This window comes from Gavialis gangeticus, unplaced genomic scaffold (genome assembly GCF_001723915.1).
Source record: "Gavialis gangeticus isolate Ggan-Ray unplaced genomic scaffold, GavGan_comp1, whole genome shotgun sequence".
NCBI classification, from domain to species: Eukaryota; Metazoa; Chordata; order Crocodylia; family Gavialidae; genus Gavialis; species Gavialis gangeticus.
The window spans coordinates 84,886,278-84,901,916 of NW_017729031.1; the positions used below are offsets into that span (position 1 = coordinate 84,886,278).

Consider the following 15,639-nt stretch of genomic DNA (forward strand, 5'->3'; position numbering starts at 1 on the left):
ACTTTGGGTGGGAGGTCTGCAGTAGACTCCCACCGTTGTGTCCCCTGTGCCGTGTTCCCCATGGATTTTAACCCAGAGGGTCTCCAGTCATCCACCCTGGTCGCCAATATCCGCTTGCAGGGACATGTAGCTTTCCTTAACGTAGAGAGCTACACCCCTGCCCCTTTTATCTACATGATCTCTCCTGTACAGGGTATAGCCATCTATACCCGAGGTCCAGTCATGGGTGGAGTCCCACCAGGTCTCCGTTATCCCTATGACATCATAATTATTTGCATTGAGCAGGAGGACAAGCTCCTCCTGCTTGTTCCCCAAGCTCCTGGCATTTGTGTACAGGCAGGCAAGTGTCCCCTTGCGGGCTCTTGCCTTGCCCACAGGTTGTACCAGGGCTGGGCCAAGAGTGGGCTCCCTTAAGTGCCTTGGCCCGCTGGCTTTGCAAGGGTTGCTCAGGGGGCCAGCAGTGGTGGTAGTCCCCCCGTCCCCCAATGAGCTTAGTTTAAAGCCCAGTGGAGCAGGTCATCTAGTCTAGCTGAGAAGAGCCTCCTCCCCAGGGGAGAGGTGAAGACCATCTCTTCCCAGCAGCCCACTGCCTCTCTTGCCAAAGAGCAGGCTGTGGTCATGGAAGCCAAAGCCTTCCCGATGACACCAGCGTCGCAGTCTTTGGTTGACTACGTGGATCCTCCTCTCCTTCCTCAGCCCATAGCCCGAGACTGGGAGGATCAACGAGAACACCACCTGTGCCCCCAGACCCTTTAGCCCCGCTCCCAAATCCCTGTAGCACCTCATGACCTGGCTGGGAGCGCTCTGAGCCATGTATTGGAGCCCACATGAATAAGGAGCATAGGACAGTGGTCTGTGGGCTGGAGGAGCTTTGGGATCTTCTCCGCAATGTCCCAGATGCGGGCCCCCAGAAAGCATCAGACTTCCTGGACTAAGGGGCTCACTGATTCTGTCTCGTATTTATTAGGTGATTGGGTTGCCTGGTCATCCTGCTGGAATGGCTGAATTCATGCAGCCCCAGCTGAGAGAAGCCTAGTCCGCTACCACATATAGGTCTGTTCAGTCATGCAGTGAAAACTGGGAACAGATGAAAATGTGTCTGGTGCAGAAGAACCAGTAGGAGAGCAGAAGGATTGGGCTTGAAGAGATTGCACTGGTGCAGGGGAAAGTAAGTGGTTTTATATTTCATGCTCTCATATAGCCACAGATAAATAGGACTGAATATTTATGCCTTTCATCAGTGGTCTCTATCAGTGCCTGAAAAGCAGGTCATTACAAACTGGAGTATGTGCTTAGACTGTAGTATTATCTCATGCTCATATATCAATAACTAAAGCATAGTGCCCCCCTTTATTGGGGTGGGTGGAAGGAAGAAAATTGTGTAATAACTCCTCAATGAAGATTTAACTTGGAAAGAAATGCAGATCTCCTGCAAGGCACTCTAGCACATCTATTTCAGATTTTGCTGCATATTCCATTTTCTGTCTATAAAATATATACACTGCCTAGCAAATTCCGTGGGAGACATGACATGCCAAGAATAACAAACATGTTTTGACTTAATGTGTTTCTGCTTTCTTAATTCCCTAGAGTGCAGGAAGTAACAATTTTTCCCCACTCCCTTATTAAAAAAACAAACAAATGAAAACCACAGAAATGCAGCTTTCCCTTTGCTTGCAATAATCATATTTTGCCTAATTTCTCTATTTCCCTTTTTCAGCATTGCTCTCTCAGGTGTCAGCACATATATGGATTTAATTTGCTGTCATGTTTTCCTCTAAGCACAGGGTCCTAGGAACCCTCTTCTTTACAGCAAATAAGAAATTTAATTTTAGGGCAGTGATACTTATCCCTTCTAGACTCAAGGCACCCAGGACAGACTCACAGCACCCCTCAATAGCCTTGAGGCGCCCTTTGGAAAAGGCCGGCTCTCTGTTTTCACTCCACTGCAGAGTGCAGGAAGGGAACAGAGCCATCCCTCTGGTTTCAAGAGCTCAGAAAGGCCACCACCTGTCAGAGTGTTTCTGACCACCCTGGGGCACCGGGGCACCTGGGTCAATTTCTATTTCAAACCACTTGGTTGATCTTGGGAACTCAGGTCTGCACCCCTAATGGTGCAAACACTGTGCGGTGCCCCAGGGCTCCTTTCAGCGGATCACGAGGCACCCCGGGGACTGCGACACCTGGGTGGGACTCTCTGCCCATGGGTACAGCCCCCCTCAGCGCACACCCCTGGAGGCATTTCACTCTCAGCAGCACTGATGGCTGCAGCACCCTACCCCTGCTGGGCCCCTCCAGGCACTTCTGCCCTGCACCATCACTGCTCTCGGACCCGGCTGGTGCGTGCGGCCCCTTCGTGCGGGGGGACCCCGTAGCGCCGCCGTGTTCCCGGGGCGGAGGTTTAATTGCTGACACGCACAGGCACATACGCTCCTCCTCTCCCCCCGCCCAGATACTGCAGGCTCTGGCCCGGCCCGGCCATGGTGGGGAAAGTGAGACGGCCGCGGTTGCACCAGGCAGCCCCAAGGGGCCCGGAGCCCATGGGCCAAGACGCAGTGAGCGAGGCCGGCGGCTGGAGCGCGCCGCCCGGAAAGGTAAGCGAGGAGCGCGGGCCGGGTGGTACCATTCCGCAGGGGGGGTGGGCAGGCAGGGCCTGGTGGGAGGTACCATCGTGCATCGAGGGGCGTGTGGAGCCCGGCGGCCTGTACCACGCCGCATGTCTGAGGGGAAGGCAAAATGGGCTGCACCACGTCACTCGGTGGGGAGGGCAGTGCGCAGGGCTGTGGCCCTGGAAAGTCATATCACGGCTGCCCTGCCATGGGCCAGCTGTGGGGGAGATGAACTCAGGAGTCCGGGGAGCTGAGAGCCGGACAAGCGCAGCCCTGTACATTTCCCCCAGGGTGACTGGGGCAGAGCAGGGCACTACCGCCGCCTGGGGCAGAGCCCGGGAAGCGGCGTCTCAAAATCAGAGAGAAGCTGGACTGGAAGGGACCCGCAGAGCTCATCTAGGTCAACCCCCTGTGTGCTTTCCTATTCACCCGCACCAACCCTCCAGAGTTGCTCTGGAGGCACCAGGAATTGGATATAAATCTCCAGGAGACTGCTGAAAGTTACCCAGGAGATAAATGATCAGGCATTCATTAAGATAAATATTAAATGTTGAATCCGACTTATACGGTAGTCCCATGGATTTTTTAAATGTAATAGTAATGTGCATTTGCCTTCCTGACAAAGTCCTTCACTGTTTCTGACAGCTGCCAAAGGCCTGCCATTAGCAACCCTGACTGTGAGGGAAGCTACTCAGATTCAGGGCTGCTACTGTATTGTCAGTGCCAGTGCCTGAACACATCTTGTTGAGTACAGGTGGCCTCCTCTTTGCCATGGTACCAGCATCCCTGAAACTGGTTAGCTCCCCTCATTTCCAAGGCTTCCAGTAGTCAGTTTTGAAACAGATTATTCCAAACTTGGGGCTTGGCTGTTTTCAGGGTAAGATAGTGCTAGAGTGCTGATGGTGCTGTGCATTTAGTAAGCATTGTTTGCATCTTTATGGGGCAAGCCCATGGCATTTTTTTCAGTCCCAGTGCTAGGCTTTTAAACAGAGTATACTGTATATCACAAATGGCTGTTGCAGTCACCTTCTTGGATTATAAGCCCATCACTCAAGAGTTTTACATTTCTGAGAAAAGCACTGAGAGAGAAACAATCTTGGGGGCCAGAACCACTAGTGGTGCATCAGTCACTGAAAAATATTTGACATCAATCATCTCTCCAAAACTTTCCCCCCAGGAAATGTAGAAAATGTTCCCTTTTCAGCTTTGTCAAACTCTGCATATAAGCAAAGTATAAATGAATGTGGGTTCTGCGAAGTAAAGTATTCATCTTTCCCACAATAGTCAGTAAGTCTACACTCTTTGTTGTTCTTCTGTTCTCTGTGATTCCTTTACCAGTGGACCTATCCTGTTCCAGTTCCTCGTTTAGCCTCCACCTTTGTTTCAAGGTGTTTTTCTCACTTTCCTAGTAGTATGCATCATGGCATAATTGACCTTTGTCGGCTGTATTCTGTGCTCTACTGAAAGCATCCCTGCCCCTGGAAGACTTTCTTGAACACCTTTCTCAGTAGTTTGGGTCCCCTATTCCTCCAGGAAGCACATCCAATTGATGAGGTCAAGGGCTTGACATGTTTTTAGCCTAAAACTAGCTTCAACCTTTTTTTTCTTTTGGTACTGTTACAAATTGCTTTTTTCCAGTTAATTTAGCCAGACGTTTATTACGTTTGTTCCTTTAGTGGAAATAATGTCGCTGGTGAAGCCTGGAGTTTATCCATTAACTTTTAACTGCCTGCAGCTTTTCTTTTTGTGCTAATATCACTGTTTCTGGTTCTGCAATGAGTTCTGCACCTGCATCCAGCTTAAAGTAAATGGGATGTCTGTTAGCTTTCAGGCTGGCAGTCCTTTCTTCTGCTACAGTGTTGTCCATTGCCGCATCAATAATACCTTTGAGCTAATACTGTCTTTTGTCATCCTTTTGGTCTGTTATAGGGATGGACAAACATACCTTTTAACAACTTTAAAGGGAATGGAGAGCTGTTGGCTGGGAGCATAGGCTGCTATTTGCATAATCCTGTGGTAATACAAAGTAGCTAAATCATACTAACTTTGTCCCTGAATGGAGAATGTTGTAATAGCTTTGCTACTCTTGTATCACATGTCTATTTGTATCCTTTGTTACTGATACAATTATACCTCTGTCTATCCCTGGGTGGGCAAAATACAGCCCCCAGGCCAGATCCACCCACAGAGGGACTTTGTGTGGCTTGTAGCGGGCTCCCTTGATCCTACCTGGCCCAGATACTGTCCAGCCTGTGGCACATCCTGCCGCCCCCCTTGGGCATGAAGCTCCATAGTTGGACTGCCTTTCTAGGCAGCCCAGGTGGCAGTGGCTCCTTCCAGCTGCTGCTGCCTTTGGCCCTAGCCCCATGGTACTGTCAGGGACCCACATGCACAGCCCTGTACCCACTCCAGACTTGGCCCAGCAGCACAGACCAGTCTGGACCAGCTGGAACCCATGTGCACAGCTCTGACCTCGGCCTGCCCAGCTCCTGCTTTAGACTCGCCCACCCACACTGAGCAGCAGTGGCAGCTGAACAGAAGCTGATGTTTGGCGCAAGGCAAAAGCAGCCCCTCCTCTTCACTGCTGCCAGACCCTTCTTGCTGCAGCCTCTTGGAGCCCGTGCCTGGGCTGCCCTGTGGCTCCCCTGCACTGCCACTGCTGCCCTCCTGGGTGGCCTGAAGGTGGCAGTAATGGCAGTGGAGAGTTGCTGCATGCTCCAGGCCATGGGCTCTAGGCAGCTGCAGCAAGAAGGGCACAGCAGCAGTGAGGGGGAGGGGCCACTTTTTCCCCTGCACGAAGCACCAGCTTCTGCCTGGCTACCAGTGCTGCTCAGCATGGGTGTGTGGTCTGGAGCAGGTGTAGGGCAGGTTGGGGCTGGGGCTGGGGCTGTGCGCTGTTGGCAGGGATGGGAGGAGCCGCAGGGTGCATGGGCTCTGGGCTGTTGTGGGTTGATGGGGGTGCTGACCGGCCTGCAGCAGCTCCCCAGAATTGCCTATGTGGTCTGTGGGCCCAAATAATTGCCCACCCCTTGTGTGTCCTCTGTACTCTACTTGACCACTCTCATAGTCAGAAGGTTCTTCCTAATCTCCTACCTAAATTTCCTCTGCTGCAGCATGAAGCCATTGTGGCTGTAGGGGACAGGACTAGGAGCAGAGAAAAGGTTCTCTTCATCCTCTGGGTAATCAACTTTCAGGTATTTAAAGACTTATACACCCCACCCCCACCCCCTGCTTCCCCTGCATCTTCTCTTCTCCAGGCTAAATAATCCTATAGATTGTACTGGAATTGCTCAGAGCTAGGTAGTCAGAATCAGAAAGGTCTGCTTTTTTCAAAGTCTGACTTATAAATGAGCAGCACTGTGTACTGTGAACCTCTGCATACCATAAACAGTTACTGGTGGGTCATGCTAGAGCTGCATAAAGGTATAGTTCATTATACGGGTAACATGGAAGAATTCTGAACCAGTTGCAGGAAATCAATGTGAGGCACACTAGAAATTTACCTCAATAAATAAAGTTAAAATAGAAAAAGAGCAGATAAGTCTGGGCATGTTCTTCAGACACGCAGGATAAATGATTTCTGAGTAGTAGAAACATCTGTGCAAACAGGTCTGTTTGTTTTAAATATTATATTATGTGTGTAAAATATATGCATTGGACAATCGGCAAGAAGGAAAGAGATATAGATATACAATTTTCTTCTTGCTGATTGTGCCTGAAAGTGATCAGAATCTGTAGGCTTGAGGTTTGGAAGAGACTTTCTAGCTGAAGTGGTATGTAAACCTTAGCAGGTGAAGATGTAGAAGCAGCCATGCCAGCGTCTGAAAAATATTGCAGGTGTAATCTGGGCCTTGGTAGATTGCAGAGAGGAGGCTGCAGGTATCCTGCACCACCAAAGGTGTTGTGAATCACTTTCTGCTCATTAGCATTCTTCAGCGCACTCCTGTAAGAGACATTGGAGCCCTGCCAAAGAGACTTGTCTTCCCAGCATGTGTGTGTGCACATGAATAATAGGCAAAATCCAGTGCCCTTGACTTTGTCCTCCTAGTAGAGGTAATCACAGCTGGTATTCTTGCTAAGGCAGAATGCATGATTGTTTGAGGAAAAGCATTTTAGGGGTATTGGTTTATGGCAAGGGTGTTCAACGCCTGGCCTGTGGGCCAGATCTGGCCCATGGAACCATGGCATCTGGCCCACAGAACTCCCCACAGGTTGGGAATTATTTTATGGTGAGGGAGAAGTGGCAATTAACACCACTACCTCTCCCCTACTACCAAATTTCCCAAGCCCTGTGCAGCCAGATCAGGGCTGAACCATGCCTCTCCCCACATGCAGCTGGACTAGGGTAATGCCCCCCCTCCACTTTGTATTGCTGGATCTGGCCCTGCAGCACCTGACTTGCACCCAGGATTGGGCTACTGGCCAGATCCAGTCTGCAGATGGTTAGTCTGTGGTCTGAGGCCTGGATGCAACTCATGGCAGGGGGAGAAGCAGCAATTTGCAGCAGCAGGGGTGCCTTCCTTGCCCTGCTCTGGGCATTCTTCTGCCACTGATTCCCTCTGCAGCATCCAGCCAGTGGCTATCCTTGTGTGCTCTGGGCTGAGGGCTGCTCTATTGCTCCACTACAGCAGCTTCTTGTTACCCCATTGGCCATGGAAATTGGCTGCACTTGGTGGTAAGGCTTAGCGGAGGCTGCAGTGGGGTGGGGCATGTGCAAGTGTGAGAGTGCAGCCTTTGGCACAGAGCTGAGAGCTGGGGCACTGTAGAGAGGATCAGCAGCCCATGGTCACAGCCGGCTCACAAGCAGCAGTACCTGTTGTACTTAAATGGTGCTGACCCCCTGCTTTCTAGTCTACAGAAAACAGACCATTTCTTCAAATTCATCCAAGAAATGGCAGTGTTCTAGTTTTCATTCAGTATGTGGAAGTTGTGATACAGTTCCCAAAGCAGCAGTATACTTGGGGAGTTTTCTTGTTTATTCGTAGACATGGTATTCTGGCCTCTAAAATGCAAGGATTGACTGTTGAACACTCCTTCCTTCCTGGTCATCAATGTGCTGTGCACTTGCAGTGATGTGCTCTCCTCTTACTGTATTAGCTCTCATGTTTTTTATGATTTTATCCTGGCATAGCTGAGTAGTACAGGCGCAATAAAAATCCACCTTCTTCATTAACCAACCACTTCCATGTGATCTAGACTGTGTGAGTTTAACATGTATGCTGGGAGGAAGGGAGAGGTGTCCTGCTGTTATCTTTCAACCTCCAGTCATCTCTTTTCCACACTTTCGTCCCTGAATGAGTCAGGACTGTTTGTTTGTTTGTTTTTCATTTAACAAATGTAATTTTATTGTGTAATGCATAATTAATGCCAGGGGCGCCTCCAGGACACATCTGGTAATCTTCTTACTGCCCCCCTTTATACACCGGACTTTAAATATTTGCCATACGGAGACTTTAAAAAATAGCCAAATGCAGAATTCTAGTGTGTTTGTCCATGTCCATGTCTGTTTGTGTGTCTGTGTGTCCCTTTTAACTGAGGCCCTGAACTGACCTGACCCTGCAGTTAAACTGATTTTTTTGGTATAGGTGAAATCATACAGTACAGCTCACTTTTCTTTCTCCTTGTCTCCACTGTACAGCATAGGGACTGAACAGTGCTGGAAGAATTGTATAGGAAGAATTAAGACAGTAAAAAAAGAAAAAGGGTGGAGATACAACTGCAGTGTTGGCTCTTCCATGTAATACTATACCTACTGTAATATAAGATAACCCCCCCAATAATTAGATGTATTATGTAGAAAATTCTATAAATCTTTTATAACTATCTAGGTATAGAATCTAAGTATTGGAAGGTTGTCTTGAAATCCCCCCCTCCTCCACTGCTACAGCAGAGTAAGCTGTGGTTGGTGAGGGGGTGGGAATTAGGTGCCCCCATTGCCCTCAGCCCCACCTACTTCTTCCCCCTGCAGCCTTCCTGCCACCCTTGCTGTCAGATGCTGCTCCAGAGCACAGCACCTGGAAGCTCAGCCCTTGCCTGGCCCTGCAGCACTGTTGCTGCTGCTGGACCCATCAGGTGGAGGAGTTTCCATGCTGGGGAGAGACTCCAGCTGGAGCCCAGCTATGCCTTACACCAACAGGGTAGGTGGGGGGAGTGGGCAGAACCTGGGAGGATGTGGGTGCTGTGGGTCTGACTCTGGCCCCATCCTGGGCTCCAGGTCATGGGCAGAGTCAGAGCCTCAGCAGCTGCCAGCCCTGCTCTCTATTTCATATGTCAATACCAGATGAGCCCTCCCATCCAAGCTGACTGGGGGGAGGAAAACAAACCTCATATTATATTTGAGTAAAGACAGTAGCTCAAAATCCTCTATGAGATTGAGGAAAACATGTTTGTTTTAAAAAAAATGTTATTTTGTGTTCTTTTTATTTGCTGCCTGGTTTTTTAACCTTTTGGGTTCATGTTTTTGAAACTCCCCCTTCTCTCCTCCCCCTCACAATCCTGAGAGTTAGGAAATGTATATACATATATCATTTTTAATGAAAACATGTGGTTCTTGCAGTTATTACTCCCTGCTATTTCATGCACCTGTCACATTACTGATTGATATAGCAGTCATGCCACATGCTTCATTGTTGTCCCATTGCATGTAGGCTTGTGTAAGGCTTACACAAGGTCACAAGCCTAGAAGTCTTTCACAAGTGTCCCTTAGCCTGAGAGTAGGAGTGTGTGTATCCCTGACTGTTGATGAGCTGCTGCAATGTTTTGTAGACTCTTCCTCTCTAGCTGTTCAGAATGGTGAGCAAGTCTGCCAGCTCCTCTTCCCATCTGCCTGTCAGGCACCCTCCCTTACTCTCAAGGTACTCAGTTTCTCCATTTGTATTTGTTCAGTCTCCAGAGAGCATGCTCTAGCATCATTCTGCAGCTGCTCAGGGTATCATCAAACAGTCCCTTCTGTCATCAGTGTTTGGTACACCAGGAAAGCAGAGGGTAAGCTGAGTGTCCCAGAATAACTGGAGAAGTCACAGTGCTGGCAGGATCTGTGGGAATCATGGGAGCAAATGTTTTATGAACCAGGCTGATTCCAGTATGGAAAAATGGATCTTTCCAGACTCTTCCGTATGAATATTGGAGGTCCTCCAGTGGTGACTGAGTAAGCCTTGCAGTACCAGGGAGAAATGCCCATTTCTGTTTAGCTGTGAATTTACAAAACACCTTTCACAGATGAGCCTATGAACTTCATTTCATCAACCTACTGGATACAAAAAATCATGGACTAAAATATATACACTGGATATATGATGCACAACCTCCCTAACATCTGACTCCCTGGGTACCTTTCTACTATTTACCAGTTATTTTCATTCCCCTTACCACCTCCCACTGCCCCCAGCCTCTCTCTCACTTACTGACTTCTCAATCTACACCTTCACTGACTGCCTGTCTTGCATGCATACCAGCCCAGCCTCTGGCTTCTTTACAATTTATTCCATCCAGGAAGAGCACACACCAACTGCAGCTGCTTCCTCAGCCTGATGGAGGATATTTGTATCCAAAAGCTTGCAAAGAAGAATTTTTCCAACTATTTGAGTTGGTCTAATAAAAGATATCAGACTTACCGAAAGAACCTTGTCTGCCATTTCTGTTCATTCAGTTTGAAGCCCGGTGCATGAAATGAACAATAGGCATGTGGCTTCCACTGATGGCCCCAGCACAAATTGGGAGTCTGTGTAATGGGCATCCGTGAACAACTTTCTGCTCATTGCAGGATCTTATGAACCAGTCTGACTGCACCTGCCTCCTAGCAGTGCACAGCTTCATTAAAATGGTCCCAGTAATTGATCTACCAATGCCAAATTGATTAAATACTGACTAGTAGCAACTGTGGGGGAGAAGCAAGCATGCAGATAGCAGTGGCTAGATGCTGCTCCATGCCAAGGGGAGCTCTTGCATAAGGTGTGAGCTACTACAGCTCACAGTGAGTTGCAAGTGACTTGACATCATCAGGTTCTGTCACCCCAGCTGGTAATGTTCTCTTGTCCTATCAGCCAGTGCTTGTTGACTGAGCCCAAAAGCAGTAGCAAATAGAGTGAAATTGTTCTAGGAAAAGATGAAAAAATTCCTGCTTGGTGTCAGCTGCCTCTGCTGGTGCAACTACTGCCATGAGTCTGAGTCCTTGCATGGGTTTAGCTATTTGTCACGGTGAGGATTGGAGCACTTGCCAGTGTTTCCTCTATGCTGCTGACAGTGCTTTGAAAAAGGTGCTGGCTCACCAACACAAATGAACAAAAAAATTCCCTGGAACAAAACCTGATGGATAGCGACTTAGACATCAGAGATCCTGGGAACTGCTCAGTTTAGCCCTAAGTTGCAGAATTCCATTCCCATCTAGGAGTACGAAACACGACATGCAGCTTGGAAAAATCCCCAAATGATTATGGGGGAGCAGGGCACTATGCAACATTTGCCCAGAATGCAGAGTGGTTAATTCAGAGCTTTGCTGTGCTGTGTGTCTGAGGCAAAAATACCTTGAGCACAGAATAACAATGTAGCATCTCTGCAGATGTTGCCATCTACCACACTTTTTGTATGAAGCTTCAGCTATAGATATGCTTATAGATGGGTAGGGACCTACTGCAATTGTGGTGGAAGTGCACTCCACAGCAGTTCTTTTTTTAACCTTGTTCTTTTTGCTGTATGCTGCCCACTGTTGATTGGCTGAGTGGCCTTGGCAGCCCCGACACTTGCTGCTGATTGGCCAGGAGGTTTTAATACCAATTGCAGTTTTAAATATGAGCAAGTCAAACTGCAAAACTATATTTGTGCTTCCTTTCCTTGCTAAGTGATGGCCTACTGTGTGGACTGTCACTTGTTAATGCTGGATGAATACAGTGTTTTCTTCTTGGATCATTAGATTATACAGTAGCTGAGATTTGTTCGGAAAGTATTGGATATCCTTTTTGAGGGGGGCGGGCAGTACTGCACACAGCTGTCCACATGAGGGCAAACCATTCCTTTTTATATTTTAGAGAAATCTAGGCCTTGTCTAAACATATGAATTGGATTGCTTGATCTATATGGGTGCAGCGGAAGCTGTACCACTTCCCTGTCTTCTCTATGGACACAGATCTCTTGGTATAAAGGTGACTATATGGGCATAGCTGTTCTCAAGAGAAGGGCGATAAGGTATCTCAGTATAAAGACATATTTGTACCACTATAATTGTAAACTTTCTGGGTGCTGTACCTATAATGATTTATAAATAGTCCTCCTAACGAATCCAAGTATGCTAGCATAAAACTGTGTAGTCCAGGGATTGGTTTTACAAAACTACATAGGTGCCAAAGTTCCAGATAGATACTTAATCTGCTTATTTGTTGTTTTAAATGCTATTCAACTCTTAACTCCCTACAGCAATGAGAACTTGATAACTGACTTGCTTAACTAACAGTGACTTGGATGTCTGATCCACTTGTTAATGTGTGTAGGTCCCCCTAAGTGTCTGAATACCTCTTGTAAATCTGGGCTAGGCTAATGGGGCTTGGATACCCAGGCCAGCTCATGGTGCTGGTGGCAATCAGTATCTATGCTTAGTCCCATGCATGCTTAGTAGTTGTTTAATGATGAGCTGAAGACTAGTTGCTTGGCCTTGTCCTCATACATGCTGTGGGTCACATGCCAGACCTGGATAAAGAGTTACTGGGAAGTGACTGTAGAGAGTAGGGCTCTGCCTGCCAGTTTACTTTATTAATGGTATCAGTACTAACATGTCTGGTTGTCTTTCTTTCTTTTTTTTAATTCTGCTTGTTTGGCTAAGGACTGGGCTTTCCTGACCTCTGACATCTTTGCTGGGATGAAGATTGATCCAAATACTCTGGTCAAGAAACTGGATCTGGATTCAAGGAGTGTGGTCTCCACCAAGACTGGTAAGTAGTGTGGGATGATGTCATTTGGGGGCTTACAGTGGTAAACTGGTGCTCAGCCCTCCTGCAGGGGAGGGCAGTGCTCATGTCTGCTCTGGAGTCTGACTATGGCTGCCATCTCATTGGGTTTTGAAGGCTGAGATTCTGTAGACTGATGGGACCCCTTTTTGTATCCATGGTTAATCCTGTAGCACTAGAATGAGCCTCAGCTTGTGCACGTTTATTCAAATGACTACCAGAAAGTACAGCTAGGCAATCAATTCTGTGTCATATCTCTACACTTTCAAGTGGCCAGTTTACATCTGATGGGTGTCAGGAGGAAGAGTGTGCGTAGTTAATGGAACATAAACACGTGCCTTGAGCTGAGCAGGGGTTACTGTTCAAACCCTCACTACAGTGAGTTGTAGGCCAGTACTCCTCCAAGTAACCTGAATTGTGGTTTGGATACTGCCTTCAGCATCTGGCTTTGCACTGGTGGTATAAACGTAGGCTGGTACTTAGACTGCTTTGGGTCCTGAACAGGAAGTATTAAAATGGGTTCCAAATGGGAGCAGGAGGAAGTGTAATTTGAAGAGCAGGGAACAGACTCTGTATTGCATTTTAGCCTTACCTGTGCCTCTTGGAGTCTGTCAGAAAGCGTCTTCAGAGCAAAGTGTGTGTGTGTGTGTGTTAGCGGGATGGGGGAGACTGGGAAGAAGCAATATGGGTCCCCATCTCCATATCAACAGTTAATGAAGACTAAATTGTGAAACTATGAATAGCAAGCCAAGCTTTTTGTGTCGAACTGATTCCCTTCCCTACGTGGAAGAGTACAGTCATAACTTTTTATTTATTTATTTATTTATTTCTTCAATTTTTCCTGGTGTTGGAGGCTATTTCAGAATGCCTGTTGTGATTCCCATAAGCATTTTCTTCTCTTAATTTGCACGATGAAGATAAACTATTACTGATACAAAGGCTCTGCCTTCCTTTATCATAGAACCTGTCCTATCCTCTCACATCAACTGGGCTGCAAGTAAAACCAGCAAATATCCTAGGGCTGTGTTTGGCGAGTTGTAACAGCCATAGCCCATCAATTGCATCTGTACTTCAGACAGCAGAAAGTTTGTATGAGGACACAATTGCCTAGGAAGCCAGTCTTTTGTGTGGAAATTGCAGTGAAATTCTGTTTTCAGAGTGTTTGGGTCCATGGTTCTGTGACTAGCTGGACAGAGGGATGAGTGTGCATGTTCTTGCTCATCTTTTTTTAATTAGACCAGACAGTGTATGGTGGAAAGCTGACAGCCTGCAATCCTAGTCTCTTGCTGCAAACTACAGCTGCCCGTTCAATGCCATGTCTGGTTTATAAATAGACCTGAGCTGCTGGTCTCTGTGCAGTGCTGATAATGCAGATGTGCAGTGCCTGGCAGCATTTCAACTCTCTTTACGCTCTTCTTCCGTCCCCTCCCCTCCCCAACTACAATGTCTTGATTCCACTGCAGTCTGCCTCTTCAAACGCTTTTTTCACTGATGCCTTTTGGGGGCGGGGGGGAGGTTGAGCCCTGAAATTAAGTGGGGCAGAAAGAAATTTCTTCCCCTTTCTTTAGCTGTTGTGCTTTGTTTGGAAAGCCTGTAGGTTTCCTTATTGCAGAAATCAGTGCATGTGCTTCTGTGTCAGTTCAGCGATTTCAGGTTGGGCCTTGCATACCACAACTGATGACCCAAGGACAGAAAAGAAACTGACCAATTGTAGAGAAACGTGCATTGCCTTCAGGCATCTCTGTGCCTGGGTGGACAGCATCCTCAGCAGGGAATTATTAGCTCAGAGCGTAGGGAGGGGGAGGGCAGGCTGAATAGGAATTCTCCTACACACTCGGTTATTTTAAGCCCTAATAGAAAAGCACAGATGTTTCTCTCCCACCTACTGTTGCAGCCCTGAGAAGGCCAAGTTCAGATTCTGCCATTACCCCTCCTGCAGGCCCTTGGAGAGCATAGGCAATGCAGGGTCTTGCTCCCTTTGTAAGACATTATGTCTCATTTAAGAAGACCTTGCTATCGGATGCTGTTGCCATGTTGAACGTGATGCACTCTGTCTGAAAGCTAGGGTGACTGATAATGCCCTGCACTGTGTTTTAAAAGCAACACCCTGCCAGCAGAGTGACCTAAAGGGATTTTACTGGTCCCAGCAATATGCCAGCCTTTGCTGAAAGGGGACAGTTGGAGGAAAATGGATTCCTGTAAGCCCCGTGGGTCACTGGGTTGTTTTTTGTTAAGCTTTCAAAGCATTTGTGAGCACCAGCTATAGCTTGGGGTTCCCTTGAGGATATGAACAGCAGGGAGTGGAGGTGTTCTGGGGCTCCAGACACTGGCTCTAGTGCTCTGTAGCCAGTGAAGGACAGGCTAAAGTCCCTGGCAATATCTGCTAGCAGCCAGGATGATTAGCTACACTGTTGAGCTACACTGCATGTGCACCCTCTGAGCGTGGCAGTGCACCCCCTACAAAAAGGTGCTGCTCGCCACTGTCGGTGTCTGCGGGTGGTCCGCAATCCCTGCTGGGGGCAGGCGCATGAATCGTTCATGGGTGTCAATGCTCTTGCTGGGATTGAACGTGGAGGTTCCTTGCTAGAGGCAAGGGACCTTGATCAGGGTCAGACCAATTACCATATTTTAGATCAGGAAGAAATGTTACCCCATGGTCAGATTGGTATAGACTGTTTGGAGCTGGGGGGGACTGGTTTGGATAGGGATGATCCTGCCTCAGGCAGGGAGTTGGCCTAGATGACCTCTGGAGATCCTTTCCAGGCCTGCTTCTCTATGATTCTGTGAAACTGCACGGCCTTCCAAATTCTCCAAGCCCTGGAGGGAGTGACGCTGTTGTGGGGAGGAGAGAATGGTCCAGGAAATGTGCAGTACTTGGGGGAGATCTTGGCCATCCTTTCTAAGGGCCTGGCACCAGGAGTCTTTAGTGTATGTGGGACAAATCTCTTTTCTTTCCCAGCACACCAGGGTGAGTGCAGGGGAAGTGATTCCAGTCTTCTGCCTCTACCCTCATCACAGGGGCCAGCAGAGGAAGACTGCTGCCTTCATCCAGCCCCAGGAGAAAAAGGCAAAGCTATGGAGAGAGTAGCTGGGAT

General features: G+C 48.1%; 1 protein-coding gene across 1 annotated transcript in view; it reads left to right on the plus strand.

Annotated features, from left to right (window-relative positions):
- The first annotated feature begins 2,429 nt into the window (after positions 1 to 2,429).
- The window catches only part of FAM207A (family with sequence similarity 207 member A), a 139,138-nt gene continuing 125,928 nt past the window's right edge, over positions 2,430 to 15,639 (plus strand). Inside the window, exons 1-2 of the mRNA XM_019523305.1 lie at positions 2,430 to 2,594; positions 12,421 to 12,529. Coding sequence (XP_019378850.1) covers positions 2,481 to 2,594; positions 12,421 to 12,529 — 223 coding nt within the window. The 5' untranslated portion in view covers positions 2,430 to 2,480. The remainder of the gene's footprint in view (positions 2,595 to 12,420; positions 12,530 to 15,639) is intronic.